The sequence below is a fragment of the Anabrus simplex genome, chromosome X, assembly GCF_040414725.1.
Source record: "Anabrus simplex isolate iqAnaSimp1 chromosome X, ASM4041472v1, whole genome shotgun sequence".
Taxonomy (NCBI): domain Eukaryota; kingdom Metazoa; phylum Arthropoda; class Insecta; order Orthoptera; family Tettigoniidae; genus Anabrus; species Anabrus simplex.
The window spans coordinates 10,610,182-10,638,070 of record NC_090279.1 but is presented as its reverse complement, the minus strand read 5'-3'; the positions used below and the strand labels follow the sequence as shown (position 1 = coordinate 10,638,070).

The following is a 27,889-nucleotide window of genomic DNA, read 5'->3' as shown; positions in this document are numbered from 1 at the left end:
ATCAGGAACAACAGCTGAATGACCCGGTAAATGGAACTGAGACTCTGGATACCAGTTGCTACAGAATATGAGTGGACATCTCGAGAAAACTGTGAGTCACGGCCCTGCTTGTGAAAAGTTACTGCAAGTAGCTCGCAGTTGTGAGACAGTATCTCTACATCGGTCTGTTTTCAGAGGAACATTGCTGCAAGGGAGTAAAATTGGTGGAAGTGGGATATCTTATTCATGAGTTTTAAGTAACAGACATGAAATGAGTGAGAATGATTGCTGGTTCAAACAGGTGGAGACAATGGCAGGAGATTATTCAGAATGAAGGGAGATAAAGGCCAAGTTATGAATGAACTCATTCGATAAATGTGTAAACCTGCGTATTTTGGGATCATGTAAGGCGAATGGAGGATGATGTGTTATCGAGGGGAATAATGGACTCAGCCACAGAGGTAAGTGAAGTAGCAGACTAAGACGACGATGGTTAGACTCAGTTTCTAATGAGGTAAACATTAAAGGTATGAAATTTAATGAGGCCTCGAAGCCTTACAGACTTACCTTACCTTATCACTCCTTCCAAGTTATACGGAGAAGAGAGAGTGTGACAAGCTGCAGGAAGTGATGGCCGATACACAGCTAGGTCACGTGTCACAGAGCTAATTGCTTCCCTCGCAATAACTGTTACATTCACAAGTACGTAGACTTGTGTAAAAACCTATAAGATGAACGTGTGGATCAGTCTCTATCACTTGGTAGACAACTTCAGACGTAAAAGAACTAACAAATACATTTTGAGTAGAAAGAAACAAACAGTGCTGAAATTACAAACAAGCTATGAACATCAGGTTTGTCGTTGTAACACGAAAGGTGTCCACTGGGTCACATGTCTATGTGCCTTGGTACAGCACGTGTTACCTCTCAATGGTCCTTTGTTCGGCACTCCAGATCTCACACCTGTAGACACCTACATACAGGACGTGCTGAAAGAATTTGTTTACCAGTCAGACGACTCTGTCTAGGAATGCACATGAATTACGAGAGAAGACTGTCTGCAGCAACCAGTGTTCATACACATGTTCCACAATCCACAGCAATCTTATGAACAAGGCGTGTTGCATTGCGCTGCACATTTTGACGGAGTTGCACAGCGAAGTGTGTATCAGTCCGTGCCAGTGTTCCAAAATGAAGTAACAACTGTTCAGTGCCTATCCAAACATATGAGGAGGTGGAATAAGCGAAGGAGACTTTTTCGGATACATCAGCGTGTTGTCCAACGAAGAGTTAAGGGTGCTTTTACACTTCTCTACATGCCTTTATTGGAAAGCTGCCATAACCAGGGTCTCATCTCTACTTTGCTAATTAACATGTCTCTCAGCATTGCTGTCCATTTTGATACAGCAACTGCGCTCAGACCAGCTACACCATGCCATGGAAACTCCGAGCTTTGTGTGTTTCAATTTGTACCAATGAAATCATGTGATCGCTATCAGACGAGCAGAGACACAGAGAGACAAAATCCCGTGGATAGCTCTGATCCACCATGATCCTTCTCTTTATCAGTGTAAGCTGTCACGTGTAGGGGGAACTATTTCCAGCGGAGATCGGTTTCATTAAATAACGAGCTTCACCTCTTCTCAAAATCTCTATGAAGCATATACACTGGCACGAGTTTGCCGAAGGGAGAGTTTTTACTTATAAGATTGTTAAGTATTGTTACAGGTAAATAACACATAATATTGGTATGATATGGAAAATGAGGACATTTGAGTGATACATATTACATATATATTACATACCTTCATGATTTGTCTTGTTTGTGGCACTGAGTCCGTAGACGAGGATATGGAAAAGTAAGTTAAGACAATAAACTTCATGATCGATTGTATTTTACCATACGAGATTATTGAGTAGACTTCTAAAAACTCACAATGCATGTCATGTTAATTTAAGTTAATTTGTTTATACAGATTTATTTATTCCAAACACATTTTTGATACTGCGGGAAAGGTTAATTCATTAATTAAATTTTAACGTAGAAATTATAATCAATTCATTTTGAAAATTACAACAAAAGTTGAGTCACACCTAAATTATCCACTTCCTGCCGTCTTGTTTTCTAAAACCGGATAATTCACAGTTAACTTTCAGGATTCCAAGAGAATAATATGGGGGAAATATAAAGAGTAAGGAGCCAAGCTCAGACAGTCTATGAACAAATGAGCCCTTAAAGCAGCGTTATTCAGTATAACAAAAGTAAATTATAAGCTGTGGTTCAGCTTCTTACTGTGTTGCACACTTACTAAAGGACAACACTCATTCTGCTCCAACTACATACCATTCATACAAGAACTGAGATGATATGCCATCTGGAGAAACACAATTTATGAAGCAACTTGTGCAAATCCAATACAGCCAATATTTACTGGTAGGTTGAATGGCATCCTCGATCAATGTTGTGCGAAGAACACTTAAGGAGATCCCGATCATCTTCCTTCCGACGAAAGGCACAGGATAATTTACAGGCAACAAGATGAATGGGTTCATTTTATACAGCCCAATGAATATATTAGGATGGTTATGTTTAAACACATCTCCATCTCCACCATTCACGAACATGTCCAATATGGCGTGGCTTGAACAGTGGCAACACAAGGCTGCCAACTTAGGAATCTTTACAAGACCATTTGGCTGGATGGGTTAGGTCCGGCTGGTGAGAAAAGCTTAGGGATGACTGCTCACCAAGGCGGCCTGGGGAGGGGGTGGGGGGCATAGCACTAGTTTAAAGCCGGGAAGCTGCCCCCAGGATTCTAGTACCCTACGTTACATCACCACTGGTATGGCTAGTGAAAAGACCACTGCTCTGGATAGTGACAAGACCACTGGTCTGGATAGTGACAAGACCACTGGTCTGGATAGTTACGTGACCACTAGTCTGGCTAATGACAAGACCACTGGTCTGGATAGTGACAAGACCACTGGTCTGGATAGTGACAAGACCACTGGCGTGGATGGGTAGGGTCCGGGCAGTCACCAAACCATTGGGATGGAGTCCTCCATAATTTCTGAAAATTGTCACCTCTACTTTTCAACACATGTGCCGACAATTCTGCGATGTCCTTCTACATTTGTTGTTGTTTTTGTTTGAATCATCAGCCCATTGACTGGTTTGATGCAGCCCTCCGTGCCATCCTATTCTGCACCAACCTTTTAATTGTACATATCTGCTTCACCCTACTTCTGCTCTATTCTGCCTGTCATATTCACACCTTGGCCTACCCCTACCGTTCTTACTGGCTACACACGCTGAACAAGTGCTGGGTGCTATCATTTTATCTCTCCCTCTCATCAAATTTAGCCAAATCGATCAACTCTCACCAATTCGATTTAGGGTGATGATGTTAGTCTCTTACTTACCTTATTGCTTTTGGTGAAGGGAGTGATAACCTTGAGAGCTACAGATTTATGTGGGTTTCAAACAACACGTACACGATTTTTCATTCAATAATTCTTAACATACACCACAGAGATTAACAGCTCGGCAATTTTGGTTAAGAACCCAATGACTATCGACCTCTAAAACCCATCCCGCTGACTTAGAAAGTGTGCATCGTCAAATTCCCTTCAAAAGTGAAGAAAATTGCTACAAAGCGAATCAAGATTGAGGCTCTCTATTACTCTACATTGCATTTGGAATAACAAATTGTGAAGCAAGTTCTCAACGAGTTTTCAAAAAGGAATCATTCAGGGAGAGTCATTTCTCTTTGTGGAAAGACAAAGCTGAAATCCTTTCTTAACTTGTCAAAGCCCAATGTCACCTACAGGTGGCACCTAATATTAATCAAATTTCCTGTTTAAACTTCTCTGACTGTTGGAAGTACTCAAAGAAAGGTCTTGGAATTTGAAATGGACCAATTTTAATTCGCAGCCTGCACTGGTCAGTCAGCTCACGCTCAAGTACAAGAGGAAACTGACTGGATTGAAATGGAGAAGTAACTGCGCGTTATTATGTCATGGAAAGCGTGTGATAAAAGGTAATTATATTTTGCAGTTCATGCATGTATATCGCTTAAAGGATCAGAAATGAATGTGATACATTCTTAAGCATAATATTATAATTTAAACATGTGTTATTGACATGAAGGGCATGATGTTACCTTTATGTGTCATTGGTCACATAAAGTAGGCTTTTTGTCCAGTTTCTGTTAAGAAGAGTATCTGATATTCATTTCATGTTTTCTCTCCCTTTTCAGTCTCACATTGGATGAGGTACTAGAAAAGTTGGAAGATCTATATACCTATAGATTATATTACTGTGTTTCTACAAAATGACAGATATTTTACAGATGAGAGAAGTTGCGATGAGGCAACTAATTCTGTCGATCTCAATCCCCTTCCCGGTAGAATGTTGAAGTTGACAGTGGAAATAAATATATCAGCAGATGATGGTACGCCGGTACCTCCTAATGAAATGAAGCAGGCGCCTGGTTTTTCTGGGGCAAATAAACGAGAACCTTCTAAGGAAAAATACAATAAGTTGTGGGCAGCTACGGAGGAGAATTTTATTTTCCGATTGTGTGAGGGACGGGCATGAGGAACCTTCAGAATATGACGGACCGCAACTGTCTCCAGTTCAGTGTTTTGAGTTACTGTTCATTGTAGAAGAATATCATTGTGAAAATGTCAAAATTTAACGTTGTGCACAGGAACCATATGTTAGACATAAATTCAGATGACATAAGGGTTTATATCACTGTATTATTTTTGACTGGCAAAACACATCTGGAAAACATAAGAATATTTTTGGAAATAAAATTAATGTTTACAATAACTTACTTTCCAAACCATGAGAAGAAATACACTTCCAAAAATTAATCAGTATTTGTATCCTTCAGAAAATATGAATCTTCCCCTCAATAACGAACTTAGCAAGGTACAAAAATACTCCAAATTTCTTAATCAAAACTTTGGGCAGTAATTTGAGGGAATCGGTTCACGTGATCTTGTAGTGGATGAAGCAATGGTTTCCTATTACAGCCGTCACAGCGCCAAGCAAGGGGAAACCTCCAAGGTTCGGCCTTAAACTGTGATCAATTCCTACGCGATTTGCTTACCTCGTATCCTTTGAGCCTTAACAAGGATCTAAACCAGCCCAGCATTCACGACAGACCAATATGCGTTAGGAGCAATAGTTGTCTTCGCAATTGAAAGTAGGCTACCAGCAGGCTGCAAACTGTAACTATACTGACCAATGTAACCTACAGGTGGCACCCCTGTATTTTTTTTTTGTGGAACACTTTCCCTCTAGTTTTTTAGTTTTGCTTTGTTTTTCGTAATGTAGCTAACATAATCTAAAATGAAATACATAGATCTATTTTGTACATTGTATTTGGGCTTTGACGGGTTAACATGGTGTGTGTGTGTGTGTGTGTGTGTGTGTGTGTGTGTGTGTGTGTGTGTGTGTGTGTGTGTGTGTGTGTGTGTGTGTGTGTGTGTGTGTGTGTGTGTGTGGGTGGGTGGTAACTATCGCAGACTCAACGAGTGTACTATACCTCACACTGATGACTTCAGTTACTTTCTTCAAGGTAAACCAGTGTTTTTTAAATTAGACACGTGACAAGCCTTCTGCCAGATATGCTTAGCAGATGAAGATAAAGAAAACTCAGCCCTAATCACCCCTTTTGGACTATTTCAGTTCAACTACATGCCGTATGGGTTTAAAAGAAATCACATTTATTGGAATGTTTTGAGAAGATTGAGATCGAAGATGGTTAGGATGATGTAACAATAAGGGGGTATTTTGGTTTTAAAAATTACTTAACAATTCAGAATTTGTGTTTTGTTCTGGAATTCTTCTATGAGACGATGAAACATATTGATAATTTTTATAACACAATTCCAATGCAGTTGCCATATCCAATGCATTACACCGTTTTGAATGAGCTGTTTCTGAAATAAGAGAGAATAATGAAAGTTATCAGGTAGGAGAGGATAAATGTTCTACTCCAGCAACAAAAAGCTCTAAATAGACTTCTGGTTTAAATCTCATTGTAGATGCCAAAGAAGTGTGGGATATAGTGATCAACCAAATGAAAGACCAATTCCAAGAGTCTCATATATTAAGTAGTTTCGAAATTTTGTTCCGAAAAGTTTGCTACGGTTAGATGAATTTTCCCAACGAATTTAGTCAATACTTTTTCATTAAGTTTCAGTCCATTTATCTAGCAAGATAAATTGAGAAATGAACTTTAAGTGATTTATCGCAATTATACTCTAAGGACATTTCCTTCTGCCTGCGATTTGTTCACATTCTTCATGAAGCATTGATCGGAAGAATCGTTCTCTGAGGTACACCGAATTCTACAATTGCACTAACTATGCCAGTTTCAACAGCGAAAGCAGAGCGAAGTTACAGCACATTAAAATGAGTCAATAATTATCTTTGAATAATATGGGTCAAAACACACTGAATTCACTCACTGTTTGTTCAATACATAAGGAGGAAACTGGTGAAATGCCCAATTTCAACAGAGTCATTGAAATATTTGCCAGCCAGAAGAACAGGCGTGCTCAACCGCTGTATAAGTAATGTGTCTTTGGAGTCTATGTGGTAGAGTATAGATGCCCATGTTTCAAAAATACCCGCCTGAATCCCATTTCCAAGGCCAGAAACTCTATATTGGGCCCCACTGGCGGAATTGATCATGAGCCACCACTGTATGCATTCAGGTCTGATAATATTGTAATTGGTCTTGGTTCACACTCGGGGACTGGGTGTTTGTGTTTGTCCCGGAATTCTCTCCTTCATATTTACGCAATTCTGCCTGCTGTCATTTCTTGACGGATACAGTACTTTTGCATCCATCTCTTGGCGCAGGCCAGAGTAAAGTATAGCTTCCACCGAAGTCCCAGTCAACATCCATGGCTGTGACAATATGGAAGTTGCTGGGGTATGGATAGTGCTGAGTAATGACATTCAGAGCATGACTAGTGCATCTGAGTGTTATGAAAGGTGCTGCTTATAGGGTCAGTCGTGCTGCAATAGTATTTCCTGACCCAGTGAGGAAATCAATGGGAAACTACCTCACTCCTTATCTTGCCTAGTACGCCTCATTTTGGTGCTGCCATTGGTTTTTGTGGTTTCCGTATAACCGCATAATCTTTGGTGGCGCAATTTGAGGATCCAACCAACCTCTGGGCTGATGACCTAACAGACAGACATTTACGCAATACTACCAACACGCAATAGGGATTACATCCCATCGCCTAGGCTTAGCGCCGGGAAAAGCATCAGATCGCAAAAAAAGTAAAATCCACATGTGCGACAAATCTCGCACCCACTGCTGTGGTAGAACGTAACAGATCCATGCCATGGTTACCATACCAGAGGTATGCCCGACCCGTGCATTTAGAACTAGCGACTTGTAGAAGTCCATGAAGATCATGAAATCTGAAACCCAGTTTGGAAATAGTGTGAACGTTTCTCGACATATGTCACTACTATCGACTTATGTTTTGCCCTCTGGGGTGAAGATGAACTATTAAAATTCAGGATAAAATGTGTGCGTTAAGGTTTCCTAAACTGGAATATTTAGTGTTTGTTTTAGATGTTCAAAGGTTATCAACACTGCTATCTCTTCCCACACGCTTAAAGCGTTGGCCACTGAAAAATGATGTATATTTATTTATCGATAAATAAAAAATATTCTGATATTTATTAAATTAACCAGTAAGAATTCGGAGTGTGTCAGGGCCTGGCCTTTCCTCTCCGCTATAAAAGCCGAGGGCTGATGAGCCATGATGTCCTTTGTGACCGCTCCAGTCTAGAGCGTGTACGTAACGGAGGCTCCCTCGTCCATCTTCTGGAGGTCCACAAGCTCGAGATAATGGCAGTTTCGTCTTAACTATGTGATAGTTTTGAGAGCTAGCTTGAGAGGAAAGTTTCAAACCGTTAGCAATGTAACTTTTATTTTGTCAAATGTAAATTTCAAACTTTAAATGTAAAATTCAAACAAGTCAAAGTACTTAACCAAAATCAGGGAATGGAGAATGAGTAACTTTCATGTATTCCCTCTCAAGTTGACATTGAGGTGACCATGATTTTGTAACCGTTAAAATCCACCTGGCATTTCTGTAATTAAATATTTTCTCCATGTAGTCACCTCTCTAACGTCGGGCCATAAGCCCAAATAGGGTTTTAAGAATTTCATGTAAATATCAAGTAGTGAATATGTTTGCCTTACCATTTTGATTTTCGGCCAGTAACTTTACCTATCGCTTTTACCAAAGGCAAGGTAGAATGGGCACTTGTTAGCTCTGTTACAGTTAACATCATTCACTTCATTTTTAGGCAATTAAACTGTTAAGCAGTTAGGGCAGTGACTACTGTTAAATTTTGTTAATTGTAGGTTTGCCTGGATGGGCCAGGAACTTGTAAATTTCGAGAATAGTCTACAAAAATGTGAATTTGTAGAACAAAAAGCTCTTCCACTTAGGTAGAAATTGGAAGATCCGTCTCCTTGACAATTGATTGAAAGGATCAGTAGCGCTGATTTAAAAATTGTAATTAGGGAGCTTCACGCTCATATTGTTAATTTATTGTTATCTAATTTTTCCAACATTGTACCCAAGCTAACAAGCTAGATCTGTACCTGAATCGTTATTTGTTTAGCAAAGTGTAAAATTTAATATTTGAAAAGAAACAATAGAAAGAAATATCCCTCCAATTTTAAAGCAGCTGTCATCGTGTTGTGAGGTGATTGCCGTAATATTTCTGTACTTATCTACGACGAAACACTTCGAGGTACACTCATGCGCCTCGTGTTCCGAGCTATTAACGAGGTGGATATCTGCCAACACTCCTGCGTGACGGTACAAACTACAGGGATGTATGAACATCTGCCATACACTCTGAATGTTCATAAGCGAAACATTTCCATTTATTTTTCAGAGAAGGTGCCTCTAGATTACCTTGCATTTATACCGTAGACCCAGACTGTGCCGGCGCCATCAACACATCAAGGCTTCACTGTTTCGAAGCATTGAGATCACTTCGTGTGTCGTGTCGAGTGAACAGGAACCCACACACGTCAGCTACATCGATGCTTCGGAACAGCAGAGCTTTGAAACAGTGACGGTGCTTTGTTCATCTCCTCGCCTCACTCCGCGTGGCATTTCCCTGAAGATAAACCGAGACCCTTTATATTCCGAATCGCGAGTCAAGTGCACTCCACAATGTAAGGTCTTTCACACGGAAACATTACATTATTGTTCTCAAATCAGGGTCATATTATAAGAGAAAGTCGCTTCCAAGTGCAAATGTTTCTAAAATTATTTTTAAAACTTCAGTTTGAAGTAAAATTTTAAACTGGAATAAACTAAGTCTGTTACTATACACATAATACCGATCTTGGGCTCTTCTGAGATTTAATTACTCATTTTATAATTATTCAAGTTGGTCCACTTACTTAGACTACTTTTGCAACTGGATTACGTATACATAACTATAATTATTCACATTAGTTGCTGTTTAATGTGCATTTAACGGAAAAATTGATTGCTTTTAGTACCATTGTAATCGCGTAATGAGGAAGGAAACGCTGTATATTACTGGTACTATATACTGGCACTACAATACTGTACGTCATATATTTATCATACTGTACGTTGTACATTTGCTCATTAAATACTTTATGATCGTCATATTTTATCTGTATTAGAACGTCGAACATTTTAGTCCGTGAATTAGACTTAGCTATGAAACGTGGTTCATGTTCCACCACGCCATCGCGAAGCAGTTTCTCTTGGATTCCGAGACGGAAGTGCGCCGTGTGTCGCTGTGCCGTATGAAACATTCATCAGTGACTGTTAGGCCATGTCTATTATTAAAACAGTATTTAAGCCACACGAGGAGGAATAATTCAGGCTTATTCCATTCTACGTTGTACATATATATTCACAATATAAATCTAGCAATGATTCATCTTCTTGTTCTTTTTCTACAATATCCTTATCATATGTCGGCTGTCATCGGGGCGATCTGACCCTTGTCCTCAGCAAGTTGGGGTACCGAGTCCATACCATTCTCGTACAGTCCGTAGCCAAGATTTTCTCCTTCTTCTCCTACACCTCTTTCCTTAAAGTATATCTTTGAGATAAACTGAAGGAGGTCATTTATTTATTTGTGTCAGTCGCATAATACAGTAAAAATTACAAGAGAGATTATACATATTACAGTGGTGCTGCCTAGTGCCAGATATGAGCACTAGTATCAGGTGGATGTTATTCTTTACGTTGTCGCAATTCGCACTCTCTTTGAAGACTTCCACGTCGTCCAGGGCTCTCCGTAGTTACGGAGCAACTTCTATTCAAGTTTCGCAAGTTTCAGGCGAGCTGGATGAGCAGCCCTGCCTGATCATGTCAAAGCATCGTGAGAGAGGAATTTTGCCTCGGAGTTGGCGCAGTGATACCTGCAAAGTGTGGCCACAGGTACATAGGTGTATCACTGTGTTCCAGTAGCTCTCCCACTTACTTGACCTGCAAGTTTCAAGATGCTTCTTCATTCCTCACGTGAAAAGCATGGATCTGGGTTTTTGATGGATTTGGTTTTAACTTATAATTCTCTAAACGTATAAACTACTGCACTACCTCATAATTTTGAATGATATTGTACGTGACCTCCAGCTCGGAGTACTGTAGCCTCACATCTCAAAGGATGGTGTTCAGGCCTCAACAACATTAAGTAAGACAGGAGATACACAACACCGAAGTAAACATGGACGGAGAAAATGAAGTCCCTGTTACAGAGGATTTTAATAAATCTCTTGAAGGCAGTCCTTTGGACCCAGTTTCAACAGGGCTGCTCAAGCTGTGATCAAGTACGCAGGTGAGAGACCTAAAGTACTGGACTTGCTTTAGTGATGTGCCCGCTACTCTTAAGTTTATAGGTTGAATTACATGTTTTCTTACGATCATTAAGTTAGTATGTTTCGTGTTTAAACGCACAACTCTGTTTGACCATACAGCTCGCTAATATCTCTGGACTTTCAGCACTTATTGCAAACCGAAGGGTATCATCCGCATATGGCAGATTATTTATTACGATTCCTTTAACAATACTGATATCAGAAAAGCACCCTTTCATAGAAGTTATTGAAGAGGAGTGGAGTTATAACCGAGCCTTGCTTTATTTCAATAGCACAGGCGTTGGTGTTATCAACCTTAAGAGATGCGAACTGATGCTAATACAGGTTAGCAACGTTTCGTATACATTTTCCATCCAGACCAATATCATATAGTATAGTCAATTTACCATGTAACCAAAGAAGTCTCTGGACAACTGGGAATAAAGCAACACCAAGATGAATTAGTCTCTTCTGCAAGGAAACTTCCTGTCTTTCATGAACATATATACATTGATCATGACCAAGGGTTTCTAGTGTAATGTGGAATCCGAACCAGAGGATGTCTTCATTTTACGAGGCACGTCCAGAAAGTAAGTTCCGTTTCAATTTATCTCCGCTGCAGCGCTGCGATCGCAGGTCCGCACATGCACGGTAGACGCTCTGTATCAAGGAGAAGAAGCGTGTGCCATTTTGAGATCGCTGTCAGCCACGTACGCTTTGTTGTGCTTGTTTACAATGTCGGTGTTGATTGAACATCCCGCCGCTTGTGAAATCAGATCTGTGATTGGTTTTCTGAATGCTAGGAAAGTGAAACCAATTGAAATATATCGGCAAATTTGCGACGTTTACGGACAAAATGCGATGAGTGATTCAATGGTGAGAAGGTGGGTCCGACAGTTCAATGAAGGACGTAGTGACGTGCACGATGAAGAACGAAGTGGGCGTCCATCTTTGGTTACAGAAGAACTGGTTCACGCGATTGATGACAAGATCCGGGAAAGCCGCAGGTTTACAATTAGTGCTGAAAGAACTGGTTGAAGACACAGGCGGCAAACTTCTATGAAGAAGGTATACAAAAACGTGTGCCCCGCTATGACAAATGTCTGCAGTTATGGGGAAAAGTAGTTTAAGAGTTGTGGAATTTTGTGCAATAAATATTTTTTCTGTATCTGTACACAATTTAATTTTATTACCAAACGGAACTTACTTTCTGGACGTACTTCGTATAACTCCCGAATTCCGTGACCAGAACTCCAACCGCAGCCAGCTCAGCGACAATGATAATAGGCTATCAAGCCCCCTGATCTTTATCGTCAAATTAAGTCAGCAATACCCTTATGATAGGAACATCGGTCCTGGTTGAAATAGGCCTCTACTTTGTGTCAAAATTGGATGTCTTCATTTAAGGCACCATTTCGATGGATTCCGTTCCCGGACCACGCCTGGCTTAGGGTCGGCTGCTAAAACTGAACGCGACATTGCGTTCGAAGGGTGGGAGCGTCGCGGTTCGTGCGGCCACGGCCGCCGCCGCGTCTCCTGAAGAGAGCTTCACCCCGGTGGAGCTGGACCGGTCGACACCACCACTGAGAGTGTGTGAGACGGGAGGGTTGGTCCGCGCAGCGTCTTTGTGTCTGCTGACGCCGGTTCGCCGCCCTTGCCACGCGACCAAGCTCGGAAGTGTGTGCTGTGTGTGCAGCGACCGAACATTTTGTGCGACACGCACAAGCCAAACACGACCTCAGAGCAGGCGAGACTACCCGCTGAATTTTAAGCATATTATTAAGCGGAGGAAAAGAAACTAACAAGGATTCCCTTAGTAGCGAACAGGGAAGAGCCCAGCACCGAATCTCGCAGGTTCACCCTGCCGGGAAATGTGGTGTTTGGGAGGGTCCACTTAACCGGGAACCTGCGGCGAGTTCAAGTCCTTCTTGAATGGGGCCACGCTCCGCAGAGGGTGCAAGGCCCGTAGAGACCGCTGCGGCTTCCGGGAGGATCTCTCCTTAGAGTCGGGTTGCTTGAGAATGCACCCGTAAGTGGGTGGTAAACTCCATCTAAGGCTAAATATGACCACGAGACCGATAGCGAACAAGTACCGTGAGGGAAAGCTGAAAAGAACTTTGAAGAGAGAGTTCAAGAGTACGTGAAACCGTTCGGGGGTAAACGTGAGAAACCCGAAAATACCTCAACCGAGGAGATTCAAGCCTTATCCGCGCCTCTTCCCCTGCTTTGGCCAGATGGGTCTGTCCCCCTGCACGGAGCAATCCGGCGTCAGGATGGTAACGGGTTTCTACTCGGCCGGGTAGTGGTGGGGAGGTCGGTGGGCCGCACTTCTCCCCTCGTTGGACGTCGCGACCCGTTGGGTGTCGGTCTAAGGCCTGGGTGTGTAGCCTGTTCGTCCGCGACGCAAGGCGTGTTCGTCGGACAGACCCCAGGTGTTCCGGCCGACGGCTCGACGGTGTGTGTGTGTGTGCGCGGAGTTGATTTGACGCCCTTCGGGGCAGACGTCCAGCCCCTGACAAGCGAGGGCGCGTGGCATGGACGACGGACCCCCGGCCCGACTCCGGCCCCGCTCAGCTGTTGGTTTGGGGATGCCTCGGACAAAAGAATCTTTTAGACTCGCGTCAGCGGTGCAAAAGCTTCGGCTAATTTCACGACCCGTCTTGAAACACGGACCAAGGAGTCTAACATGTGCGCGAGTCATTGGGTTGACACTAAACCTAAAGGCGCAATGAAAGTGAAGGTCCCGCCTCGTGCGGACCGAGGGAAGATGGGTCGCGCTGCTGTGCGGCTCCGCATTCCCGGGGCGTCTCGTTCTCATTGCGAGTTGAGGCGCATCCAGAGCGTACACGTTGGGACCCGAAAGATGGTGAACTATGCCTGGCCAGGACACTAGCAAGGGAGATGTGGAGCTACAGGCAAGAAACCAAGAGAATTTAGAGTTTTGTGTAAATATGTTGGAAGGAAGATATTTTAAGATGTCCTTAGTGATGCGGGCAGTCACTTCACCACTGCCTGCTCCTTAGGCTCCAGAGCTTTCTGATCTCTTTGAGACTCTCGGTTCAGCTTTTCACGGCCGGTGTCCTGGCTGTATGCCGTGGTCGAATTGCGTTAGTAGTTGCCTATGTCCCACCGGAAACTGAGCGGGGCATTCCCAGGAATCCGGTCCGTATGAAGGTCGGTAGAGTACTGAAGGTGTGGCATCCAGTAAATGGAAGAGCAATCCAAAGCGGCAAGAAATTTACCTGAAAGGAAACATAAAACACTTTGTCGGTGTAGCTCTGAAGATGTAGCAAAGTGAAACTGCCGTGAAAGTGGGAATCTGGTAACGCTTGTGGCCGTCGAGTGGAATGACGTGTTCCTACAAGCTGTGGCTCAGCTTACCTCGCCTTTCCGTTATGTATAACAGAGGGAGGACTGTTTACTACTCGGCCATCTATACATACTTCAATCTGCACTCAACATACAACAGCCACACCCAGAAATCTCCTGAGCTGTATAGTGATTACCTTCCTCATGACGGAACTGCAACGTGAGTAACAATTAGCCAAGTATACTCCATATCTTCGTGATGTGATGATGATTATTGTTTAAAGAGGCCTAGCATCTAGCTCTTTGGCCCCTAATGATACGAAATGTAAAAACAATTTAAATGTCCAAATATTCAACCTCTGACCGGAATTCATATCTTGATTGTGAATAATGAATGGACTAATACGAAACCAAGATAATCAGCGGATCCAACTCGAATATTAAACATTAAGAAGAATTCCAATAATCAATCCTACGAATACAAATATAAACACGACGATGAACAATTATTATGAACTTAAAACAATCGGCGGATCCGCTCCGAAATGGCGCACCTATCCAGAAGCTAACTTATAACAATGGTATATACTGACCAAGGAGCTGCTTCCAAAGCACATTCTTGAGTCGATTATGCTTTGTGTCTAAAGAGGTCGAAAATCTAGGTGATTGGCCCCTCATAAAGGTACCTATCGCTAGTAAAGGAGAACCACAGTGTAATGGATTTAAAATTAATCTTTGCGATGATACGATGCATATTGATTATGTGTCCAGTTTCTTGTCTGGCCCACCGTGTATTCAAACTTCAGGATTCCATGGACTTTCTCTAATTGGTGATGGTGTGCTATCTAGCGGTCGACTTGGAATTTAAGCAGCGAGGTAGCTAAGTTGTGTTGCTATCTGGGCGCTAGAAGTGAAGCTTTCTCAGTCGTAGTCAGTCGACAATGCAGATAGCAGTTGTTCTGATCTTTGCTTCTTAACCTGAAGACGCTGGAACCTACTCTCTGCTGATTGTGCCTTAAGAAGAGTAGAAAATCATGATGCAAGAAGAGGAGATGGTTGAGAAATTAGACCCTGGATGATGGATTGTCCATCTAGGCGATAGGCCTGAACATTTGGTTATCCTTTTAGAATATTTAATATATCTTGTTTCCTTCGACCTCGTAAGTAAGTTGCATCCATCTTCTGTACTGAACTAAGCTACCAAGGAATGGATTAGTTAATAGTGTTAATACGCGGAGATATTTAACCTCAAAATTGAAATTCTGCATGTGGTTTTAAAAGAAATTGACTTCCTAAAACAGGTCCTCATAATAATCTTGTAATATGGTAATATTTTCGGGCTTCAAGTTGTAATGGTCATTACGGCATTTGTTTATCTTCTTGACTTTAGTTAATTAAGGTTTTGTGCACAAAACAAGTTATGTTTATTATAATAATATTTTCAATCAAATGTCGGGCTACTAATAGAGAAACATTGTGCCTTTAATGTAGGGCTTCTAATGACTTCCTCGGTACTTCAAGTGCTTGTTTTGATTTCGGTGCTCGTCATCTGTTACACTCTGTGTAACAGAATGAAAACATACCGTGGCCATGCTGTGTTGAATTTGACATTTGAGTATCGAATTATTGTTGGTAACTTGATTTTCAGCTGATTTTTGGTGTGGATCGTCGTGCATATGGAATGTTTTTCTGATGAGTTTGATTAACTCATTTGGTTTAAGCTACCGTTCCTTGGAGAATATTAGGGTTATTTATCCTATTTATGGATTTATGTCCATGTTTCGGATGATTTCATGGTGTTAACTGAAGTTATGCTTCTTGGTGGATTTAATTTAATTTTAATGCAGCTCTGGAGTAACCGAGAAATTCATTACGGAAATTTCAGCTTTCTTTCCGTAATAGTTGTCTTAAGATTTTAATCTTCTATTGATCTACGTTTGTTTATTGTTCAAAAAGATTTTCTGCCTCCTGGCAATTTGAGTTAGTGTTAAAATAATTTATTTTCAATTGATATCCTTGATTAATTATTCTGAAAGGTGTTCACGTTCATTGTGCAGTGGTAATTGATTTTTTAAAAAAATTAGTTTTGAGGTCGAAAATTCTTAAATTATTTACCTAATTAAATTTTGTTTGATCAATTTAATTTGAGTTATTATTTCAGCCAATTAGTTAATTAAGCTTATTTTAGTTGATCCGCTAGGCCTCTTGTGTCCAGAGCTTCCTCAATCAGCGACGGCCTTCTGTTGGGATAATTCGTAAGTCGTCCTTTTGCTTATTTCATCCCTGGTCGTGCTAACACTCTTGACATTTACCTTATGTTGTGAGAACGGTATTTCTAGAAAATAACGTAAACATTCGGTGTTCCACACAAAAGGGCGCAACCCATAGGCAACTCAAAACCATAGTGTTCCCCACATAGTGGGTACTATTCACAGGGACCCGTTCTACGCCGCGGTATTCCTTGACATACTGAATAGTAATCACAGTGACCCGTACTATACCGTGGTGTTACCCACATAGTTGGTACTAATCACCGGGACCCGTATTATCCCGCGGTGTTCCTCACACTGTGGTATTAATGAGAGGTAAAACTCACACATGTGGTGTTCCTCACATAATGGGCATTAATGAGAAGTAAAACCCAGACCCGTAGTGTTCCTCGGAGGCAAACCCAAAATGTACCTCACACAGTTGTACAAATCTCAGGGAACAGTACTATCCGTCGTGCGGTTCACATAGTTGTACGAATGACAGATAAAACCCAGACCCGTGGTGTTCCTCGAAACACAAACCCATTGTGTTCATCACATAGTGGTACTAATCACAGGACCCCGTACAATCCCGTGATGTTCCTCATATAGTGGGTACTAATGACAGGTGACCCCCAGACCCATGGTGTTCCTGGGAACGCGAACCCACGGTGATCGTCACATAGTTATACAAATCTCAGGGACTCGTACTATCGCGTAGTGTTCGTCACATAGTGGGTACTAATGCCAGGTAAATCCCAGACCCGTGATTCTCCATGGTGTTCCTCACATTGTGGTACTAATGACAGGAGAAAACGAGACCCGTGGTTTTCCTAGGAACGCAAACCCATGGTATTCATCACATAGTTGTACAAATCTCAGTGACACGAACTATACAGGGGTGTTCCTCACAAAGTGGGTACTAATCACAGGGACCCGTTCTATCCCGGGGTTTTCCTCGGAATGAAAACCCATGGTGTTTCTCACATAGTTGTACAAATCTCAGTGACACGAACTATACAGGGGTGTTCCTCACAAAGTGGGTACTAATCACAGGTAAATCCTAGACCAGTGGTGTTACATGCAACGCGGGCCCATGATGTTCCTCACAAAACGTAACTAATCACAGGGACCCGTACTATACCGTCGTGCTCCTCGGAACGAAGCGCATGGTGTCCCTCACAAAGTGGGTACTAATTTCAGGTAAATCCTAGACCAGTGGTGTTATATGCAACGCGGACCCATGGTGTTCCTCATATTGTGGTACTAATGACAGGTAAACGGCAGACCTGTGGTTTTCCTCAAAACGCAAACCCCTGGAATTCATCACATAGTGGTACTAATCACATGGACCCGTATTATCCGGTGGTGTTCCTCACATAGTGGGTACTAATTTTAGACCAGTGGTGTTCCATGCAACGCGGACCCATGATGTTCATCACATAGCGTAACTAATCACAGGAACGCGTACTATACCGTGGTGCTCCTCGGAACGAACCACATGGTCTTCCTCACATAGTTGTTCAAATCTCAGGGACCCGTACTATCCCGTGGTGTTCCTCTCATAGTGGGTACTAATTTCAGGTGAATCCTAGACCAGTGGTGTTCTATGCAACGCGGACCCATGATGTTCATCACATAGCGTAACTAATCACAGGAACCCGTACTATACCGTGGTGCTCCTCGGAACGAAGCACATGGTCTTCCTCACATAGTTGTTCAAATCTCAGGGACCCGTACTATCCCGTGGTGTTCCTCTCATAGTGGTACTAATCACAGGGACCCGTACTATACCCTGGTGTTCCTCATATGGCGGTACTAATAATAGGGAGCCGTATTATACCGTGGTGCTCCTCACACATTTGTACTATTCACAGGGATCCGTAGTATCCCGTAATGTTCATCACAGAGTGCGAACTAATTACGGGGACCCGTACCATCCCATGGTATCCCTCACATTGTGTTACTAATCTGAGGGACCCGTACATTCCCGTTATTTTCCTCACATAGTGGGTACTGATGAGAGATAAAACCTAGACTTCAGATGTTCCATGGAACGCAACCCATGGTGTTCGTCATATAGTTGTACAAATCTCTGGGACTCGTACTATCCGGTGGAGTTCCTCGGAACGCACACCCATGTTTCCACAACCAGATGCTGAAACACCCGAGCGACGTTAGCTTCTTTTATCTCCCTGGGATCCTCTAACCGAATCTAGGCAAAGGGTTAGCCTCCGTCATAGTGATGGGTACTATGAATACACAGTGATCCTCTAACAGACCCATGGTATTCCTCAGTTTGTGGTACTAATCACAAGGATAGTGGAACTAAGCACAAGTAATTTGGTTCAAAATTCAGCATCCCTTGGTCTCGTCTTCCACGCACAGAGATCTGTGTGTTTGGTCCGCGAGAGCTATATTATTTCGCTCACGTCGACTGGAAAGCCAGGTAAGAACCCCCTACACGCCACCTGGGACGCAGCACGTGGGAGTAACACCTCTCCCCATGCTACGGCAGCGTAGTAGGTTCGTGGATAATCTGCTGTTACTTGACGTCGTGTGTCCCCACTCCCTTACCGCTCTTACAACTGCCAATGGCTGCCATACAGAAAAGCCGCATAAGAAGACTAGACTCTAATTCTTCTGACCGTAACATTTTGAAGTATGTTGGTGAGGTTTACCATTTTCCACGAGCTGGTGGGCAATCTGTTTAGCTGTAACATTCGCATGACCCTCTGTAACTGGTTGGTTACAACTCAGAAGTTTAAGAAACCTCCAGCCTTTCTGGCTATCCTTCCTTAGATCAGTGTCCCCATCGCTCCTGTTATTAGATATCGCTTTTAAGAAATCTTCCCCAGCTTGGACGGGATCGGATCTCAAATGATCGTTGTCAAAGAGATCACGATAGTTTCTCAATATTTCAATAGTTTTTGTATATAGTGTTCACCGTCAGCGAATTGAGATACGAGGAAAATTTCACGATATTTACATAATCATCACATTAAGGAAAATGCTCCATATTCAAAATGTTCTCGTGCAGTGAAATAATACATTTCCCCCAATCAGCCTTCTTAAAATGACATCATCTTCGAAAAGGCACTCAGATTCTAACGATTTAAAGGTAAGATGTACTGAACTAACACGAGGCCACAGAACTAGTTGCAAACAGAATTTTGTGGTGGCGTTTTGTAAATTCACAGAGAGTCGCAGACTGAACGATGAAAGGCATAAAAGTCTGTAATGAAGATGTATGTATGAAAAGGAACTGTCTGCGGTCAGATTGCAGCATATATCTGGCATATAACAGGACGATGAGGGATTGTTTGCCCCACTGATTTCGCTGAAAACCGAGATATGTGTTTGCTTACGCAGATACTGTAATTTAATATCTGGATAATATCCATCCTGCATCTCGCACTGTTGAATGATACTGGAAGTTTGTTATCATGCTGTAGAAATAGATTGCACGAATCTGTCCATTCTACGCCAGCCTCTCCTATTTCTTCGGTACCTGGGTAGCCCCATGTTGTATTATGACTCTTCATGTCACCAACCAAAAAATTCACATGTTGATGCTGGAAGGCTCCACAAATTTAAATACAGTAACTGGTGGCTTATTGATTGAGCTCTACTGTGAGAGTCTCAATGTCATCACGGGAGATGATCTGGATGTTGGATAGCACTGAGGGTGTTCAACCACTAAACACATGACCTTGATTTTTGGACGGCGAAGATTCTAGTCTCGGCGACTTTCCTGAATGCATATTATTAGAGTGTCCAGTAAATTGCAAGGCTATATATTTTGTGTTGTCTTTCAGATTCTTAAAATTAAGTGAATAATAGAAATAAAATTATCAAAGTGCAAAATATTATTATGAAAACTTGCGTAACATAAACCAGTAAACCTGTACATACAGAGGACGAAGTTGAGCAGAAAATGGGAGCTGATAAGAGTTAAATATAGTCTGTGTATTCCAGTAAATTCTACAGTCCGACTCGTTGGCTGAATGGTCAACGTACTGGCCTTCGGTTCAGAGGGCCCCGGGTTCGATTCCCGGCCGGGTCGGGGAATTTAACCTTCATTAGTTAATTCCAATGGCCCGGGGGTGGGTGTCTGTGCTGTCCCCAATATCCCTGCATCTCACACACCACACATAACACAATAACACGCAGTTCCCTACACGTGGCAGATGCCGCCCACCCTCATCGGAGGGTCTGCCTTACAAGGGCTGCACTCGGCTAGAAATAGCCACACGAAATTATTTTTATAGTAACTTCTACAACGTAGTATGGTGTATTTTGCTATGTGTAGGTCTGATTTGACCTTGTAATATTTTAGTGGATGTTTATCACAGTTTCAGCTATTAATTTTTGTGCTGAAAAGACACAAGTAGAAATTTACGATGCTTGCGTATGGTAGAAGTGTCACTGTGTTATAACCGACATTTATTCATATTTTTTTAAGGATGGGACGTTAGATTGAGTGCATTTCTCATAAAATTTGTTCAGACGTAATGAGGAACATGTTTGCAGTATAGCAGTGAAATTTAGAGGAATTTTAAGTATGTTAATTTGTGAGATTTTATGTCCACAGACGTAGGATCAGTTGAGTATGCAAATTGGAAAGTTCTGGTCAACTTCTAATTTGTACATGTCAGTAATTCCAATATTTATTTATTTATTTATTTATTTATTTATTTATTTATTTATTTATTTATTTGGCGTGTGGCTACATCACTAAAACAAATAATATTTACAAATATTATCTCATACTAATAACAATAATTGATTTCATAACGCTAATAAGTTGAAGACAGGGGAGAGTTCGATTTTAATGTATCTCAGCAGTATAACTAAGATATTTAGCATCTGAGGTTGCCTCAAGACACTTTCCGTGAAGCTAGTTAATCATAAAATTCATATCAAATGTTCGGCCTTCACAAAAGGTCTCATTATTTTATCCAACAATAGGCAGGAATGAATTCAGTCCCTGGAAAACTTCGTGCAAATGCATCTAAAACGAATCTAAAACTCATATAAGAAAACCCAATACATGGGAGGATCTACTCGATAATTACACAAACAAAATCTGGTAACTCATTTTCGCAAAATAACTCAGGTAAATCATTTCAAATATTTGGGGAAATCATCCAACAATCTGCATTAAATCATGAGGAAAACAGAGAGAGATTTCTATATTACAAGTAGGCCATAGAACCACATGGAAAAGTACGACTAAATATCAGTATCAAGCAACGCTATATTAAAGCATTATAACACCGTAATTAAGCCTCAAACATTACACACGTCAGAAACCTTGATCAGTCGAGAAAGATCATTATCTAAAATGATCGAAAAACAAGATAGGGAAGTCCTCAGGGAAACCATGGCCCAGTATGCATAGGAGTGTGGATGAATAGGAGGTCTCCGGAATTATATCAACATATTGAGGAAATATCAGATACAATCTTTGGAAAAGGTGATTGAAGTTTGATTGCCATATTCAAAGAATAGATGATGAAAGACTCACTAAAAAATTTAATAATGCCTCCTCGCTTAAAGTCAGAATAACTGGATAATCGAAATTGAAAAGGACCTTCAAGAAATCAACATCCCAGATGAAATTATATGGGACACGCCTAGCTTTAGAACGTTGGTGAACAAACATCATTTTGCTGAGAACCCATGATTAGTACACAGTTACACAGAAGGAAGAACAGATAATAAAGAACAAAGAGGGAAGAAACTCTGGCAAGAGAAGAAAGCACAACCATCTGCAAAATAAGTACAATCACGCTCCTTAGTGGGGCAAAACATTTTGAAATAATAATAATAATAAGTAATGGAATGAGTAATAGTTACCATCCATGTGGTATGCTTTTTTGTGAAGTGTCAGTCTGCGATACATTTGTCAGGAGGTGATAGCTCGGGGTTCGGTGTATTGAGGTTTGGGGTCTATGTTGAAGTCAGTGTCATATGCGTCTGGACTATTGTGTTTCAAAGTGAAGTGAGAAACTTCGTAACTGTCCATAACTGTCGGTGGTAGATAAGTTCTATTTGTCCATGTAGTTATGAAACCATGCGACTCAGTTTGTGAGACATGCTCCAAGTAGATTCTCCAGAGGTAATGGTGTAGATAATGCCGAGGTTTCTTTGTAAAAATGCTCGAGGGAAAAATCAGGACAGAGTGTTTTGAAATATGGTAAGGTCCATGGTTTGAACACAGAACAAGTTCGTATATCCAGAGGGATTCTTTGTTCATCCAATTACTCCATTAGTACCAGTGAAATGCATATCAAAATCTACAGATCCCATTAGACTTGAAATTATTCGTGATGGCAATAATGTTGACCGATATATTGTGATAATACAAGGATTTGGACGAAGATTTGTGCTGTAGTAAAAGGTCATCCGTGGCGAGATCGGTTTGCTCACTTGTGTAAGCCAGTGGAGAGCGGCAGGTATAAACCTGCTTGACGAGATAACAGGTGTTCACATTTATATGCGGCGGAACCTCTTAGGAAATAGAGGCCCGTGTTATAACATTATTTATGTTACAATAAATGGGGAGTAATTTGAATTTCAATTCTACTGCATAGTCAAATGACAAGAGTGGATTCTCAGTAACATTCCCGAACACTTGACTATGTAATCTAGTTTCGATGTTTCCATAACACAGTCATAGTTCGTATTGCCACTGAGCGTTTAAATAATTACTTTGGTGTCAGAAGGTTGTCCTTAGATATTAAGATTTCCTTTTCTTGATATATTCGTAGTGTAGCTAGGTGTTAAGGACTGCCGATGGCGTGTCCTTCAGTGGAAAGCAGGATGGTGGTTGAAGTGCATGGAAGGGATTCTTGGGATTGCTCTCCCATGCTAGGATCGTGAAATTACGTAGCTAGCCAACTGCTCCTAGATGACAGGTTTGTTTGACACAATGAGTCAGTACCACATAGTATTCCATAGGGTGTAGTAGCACCCTGCCATTAGTCCATGGGATACCCATGATTTTTGCCATGTTGTTTATAAAGGAGTTGTAATATTTTGTGTGTTTATATTTTAGCAGGACTATAAGTGGATGCAGTTGAACTCCGTGACCTAAAATATGTAAGGGTTACGGATGAGTCGAGTTTATTTTGGGATTTGAATGAAGGTTATAACTAAATGTTAACAGAATTTCTTTTCACAGGTTTTCATGAATTTATTCCAATCGCTGACTTCAACCTATTATTTCGGTTCATGAAACATCATTCAGTCAATACAAATAACACTATTTTATGTTGGATAATTTTACGCTATTATTCACTGGCACTTGAAGTCCACTTGTTTCGAGGTTCACTGTGGTCATCACGCACATTCCATTAACTTCAACGATAGGTCACTTTGGTCCTCAACCTTAAACATTAATATAGTGGGTGACCATGATAGCTCAGTGATGTACATTTCGACGTTTCTCAGATTCCATTGAGGGTCCAGGTATCTCGTCCTATGCTGATGGACAGTCAGTGGATGGCCTAAATTGAAAAGGTATCGAAAACACTTCCTCATATTTAGACGATCGAGAAATCGGATGCATAACGCACAGTCGTTTATGGAGCTGAGCAGATTGAATCTCATGTTGTTTTCTAGTTAACCATAAACTGGTTTTCTGTGAATAGCCCTTCAGACTTTTTTGTGGTGGATATTAATTTCAACTCGAAATCGTCCAGCCGCAGCGTTATATTAATATCACTGACCGCAGAACACTGTTTATGGCCATATTTGTTAACAAACCCGCCATCATTTTTCATTGTATTTTATTGAATAAAATAGTTAGATTATGTAGGCTTTTAATTTATGTAGGCCTTCCTTGATACCCCAATATTCATGACTGGAAGTGACGAAGAGCCATTAACACCCCCTGAGATACAAGAGTTAACAATTCATGCTGAAGACCTGGAACAGGCAAACACCAGTTTGACATGACGAAAAGGGTTCATTGCTCACTATGTCTCTTCAACACTTGCAACGTTGAGATATAAGAGATATTTAGTAACTTCCTTGTGGCCCCGTTAGAGAAAAGAGAGAGGCCAATTAACTGGCCCCAGGTAAACTAAAATGGAGAAAAGTATACTGCAGCTGTCAACATACGAGTCCCTACTTAAAGACGCCCCTCGAGAATTACGTGACATTCATGAATAGCTATGGGCACTGCAGTTGAACTTACAATTTGCGTTCAGAACCGGCTAACAGACACAATATTATCGTACAAGTGCCGAGGGAGCATGTACAGTTTTGAGCTACTGGTCTACTCATAATTAAAAGAAAACACGACATGTAGGAAACGGGAGCACAGATATGCTCAGGTTTCAGCAACAATTTCTTAAATTGCGTCGTATTATGACTTGATTCGGCACTTGCTAATTCCCTTGAATTGTTTATTCATAAGTCTGAATACTTCTTTCATGCGCTTTTAGTCTTTTACCAGTTTTCTTTGTCATAGGATCCTTCCGTGTTCATCCGAATTAATTCCTGGACGGCTCCCAAACGATTGTTGATGAGCACACTTCTACTTTGGTCCGAAAACATAAGAAGGGTCGTCCATGGTTGAGAACAAGCGGTTGTATATATCTGTGGTTGATGAGGAGATAATTCATGAAATGACCTTTGCTCTTTTCGTACACGGACCTAGCATTATTTTACCTGAAAATTCTCTCTCAGGGAAAATGGTATAAAAGGATGGACCGCTCCCCGATGTATGTTATGAGGTCACAGAAAAAGTGCTGTTCTAGCTGAAGAGCTTACTACTTCTCTGCTGTGTGCGATCGCATGCGCCTTGCTACATCTCCGGAATTGGAGGTCTTGTGGAACTCCGGACACTTGTGTAGTAGTTAGTGGGACGTTAAGCAAAATAACATTGTTATTAAATCACGTGCGGCTTAATCACGACGTGACGTGACGCTCGTGCGCCGTATCGCCCGTGTGAACCGACAGCGTGGTGCTGCGTGCGAACGATTTGCCAAGAAACACGGTGGAGTGCGGCATCTCACCAGTGTGGTTTACATGTGCGTGGTTAACTTAAATGATTCTCTTAACACTTTATCGCAAAACAGAGCACTCGTGTGTGTTCTGATCTGAAATGTTAAAGGGACCTTCTTTGCTGTATATATGTCACAGACATAACACCAGTATAGCTTCTGGCCTGTGTGAGTCCGCATATGATCGGTTAGTTTGCCTCTCTTTATGAATGATTTGCCACAGACACTGCACCTGTATGGCTTCTCGCCTGTATGGGTCCGCATATGATCGGTTAGTTTGCCTTTCTGAATGAAGGATTTGCCACAGACCTGTATGGGTCTGCAGATGTTCGGTTAGATTGCCTTTATGTATGAATGATTTGCTACAGACATGGCAGCTGTATGGCTTCTCGCCTGTATGAGTCCGCATATGAGCGGTTAGAATGCCTATCGTTGCGAATGATTTGCCACAGATATTGCACCTGTAAGGCTTCTCGCCTGTATGGGTCCGCATATGATCGGTTAGTTTGCCTTTCTGAATGAAGGATTTGCCACAGACACCGCACCTGTATGGGTCTGCAGATGTTCGGTTAGATTGCCTTTATGTATGAATGATTTGCTACAGACATGGCACCTGTATGGCTTCCCGCCTATATGAGTCCGCATATGAGCGGTTAGAATGCCTATCGTTGCGAATGATTTGCCGCAGATATTGCACCTGTAAGGCTTCTCGCCTGTATGGGTCCGCATATGATCGGTTAGTTTGCCTTTCTGAACGAAGGATTTGCCACAGACACCGCACCTGTATGGCCTCTCTCCTGTATGGGTCCGCATATGAGCGGTTAGATTGCCTTTATGTATAAATGATTTGCCACAGACATTGCAGCTGTATGGCTTCTCGCCTGTATGGGTCCGCATATGATCGGTTAATTTGCCTTTCTGAATGAAGGATTTGGCACAGACACCGCACCTGTATGGCCTCTCACCTGTATGGGTCCGCAGATGATCAGTTAGATTGCCTTTATGTATAAATGATTTTCCACAGACATTGCAGCTGTATGGCTTCTCGCCTGTATGGGTCCGCATATGATCGGTTAATTTGCCTTTCTGAATGAAAGATTTGGCACAGACACCGCACCTGTATGGCCTCTCACCTGTATGGGTCCGCAGATGATCGGTTAGATTGCCTTTATGTATAAATGAATTGCTACAGACATGGCAGCTGTATGGCTTCTCACCTGTATGGGTCCGCATATGATCGGTTAGTTTGCCTTTCTGAATGAAGGATTTGCCACAGACACCGCAGCTGTATTGCCTCTCTCCTGTATGGGTACGCATATGAGCGGTTAGAATGCCTATCGTTGCGAATGATTTGGCACAGACATTGCATCTGTAAGGCTTCTCGCCTGTATGGGTCCGCATATGATCGGTTAGTTTGCCTTTCTGAATGAACGATTTGCCACAGACACCGCACTTGTATGGCCTCTCACCTTTATGGGTCGGCATATGTTTGGTGAGATTGCCTTTCAGTATGAATGATTTGCTACAGACATGGCAGCTGTATGGCTTCTCGCCTGTATGGGTCCGCATATGATCGGTTAGTTTGCCTCTCTTTATAAATGATTTGCCACAGACACTGCACCTGTTTGGCTTCTTGCCTGTATGGGTCCGCATATGAGCAGTTAGAATGCCTATCGTTGCGAATGATTTGCCACAGACATTGCAGCTGTAAGGCTTCTCGCCTGTATGGGTCCGCATATGATCGGTTAATTTGCCTTTCTGAATGAAGGATTTGGCACAGACACCGCACCTGTATGGCCTCTCACCTGTATGGGTCCGCAGATGTACGGTTAGATTGCCTTTATGTATAAATGATTTGCTACAGACATGGCAGCTGTATGGCTTCTCACCTGTATGGGTCCGCATATGTTTGGTGAGATTGCCTTTCAGTATGAATGATTTGCTACAGACATGGCAGCTGTATGGCTTCTCGCCTGTATGGGTCAGCATATGATCGGTTAGTTTGCCTCTCTTTATAAATGATTTGCCACAGACACTGCAACTGTATGGCTTCTCGCCTGTATGGGTCCGCATATGAGCAGTTAGAATGCCAATCGTTGCGAATGATTTGCCACAGACTTTGCAGTTGTAAAGCTTCACGCCTGTATGGGTCCGCATATGATCGGTTAGTTTGCCTTTCTGAATGAAGGATTTGCCACAGACACCGCACCTGTATGGCCTCTCGCCTGTATGGGTCCGCATATGATCGGTTAGACTGCCTTCCTTTATGAATAATTTGCCACAGACACTGCACCTGTTTGGCTTCTCACCTGTATGGGTCCGCATATGTTTGGTGAGATTGCCTTTCAGTATGAATGATTTGCTACAGACATTGCAGCGGTATGGCTTCTCGCCTGTGTGGGACCGCATAACGTCCGGCCTTTTC

General features: G+C 42.0%; 1 protein-coding gene across 1 annotated transcript in view; it reads right to left on the bottom strand.

The window, feature by feature from the left end:
- LOC137503164 (zinc finger protein 26-like) overlaps positions 1 to 27,621 on the bottom strand; it is a 40,843-nt gene extending 13,222 nt beyond the window's left edge. The window contains exons 1-4 of the mRNA XM_068230639.1: positions 27,102 to 27,621; positions 26,598 to 27,017; positions 26,162 to 26,513; positions 25,774 to 26,009 (exon numbers count right to left, since the gene is read on the bottom strand). Coding sequence (XP_068086740.1) covers positions 25,774 to 26,009; positions 26,162 to 26,513; positions 26,598 to 27,017; positions 27,102 to 27,621 — 1,528 coding nt within the window. The remainder of the gene's footprint in view (positions 1 to 25,773; positions 26,010 to 26,161; positions 26,514 to 26,597; positions 27,018 to 27,101) is intronic.
- Between the last annotated feature and the right edge of the window lie 268 nt (positions 27,622 to 27,889).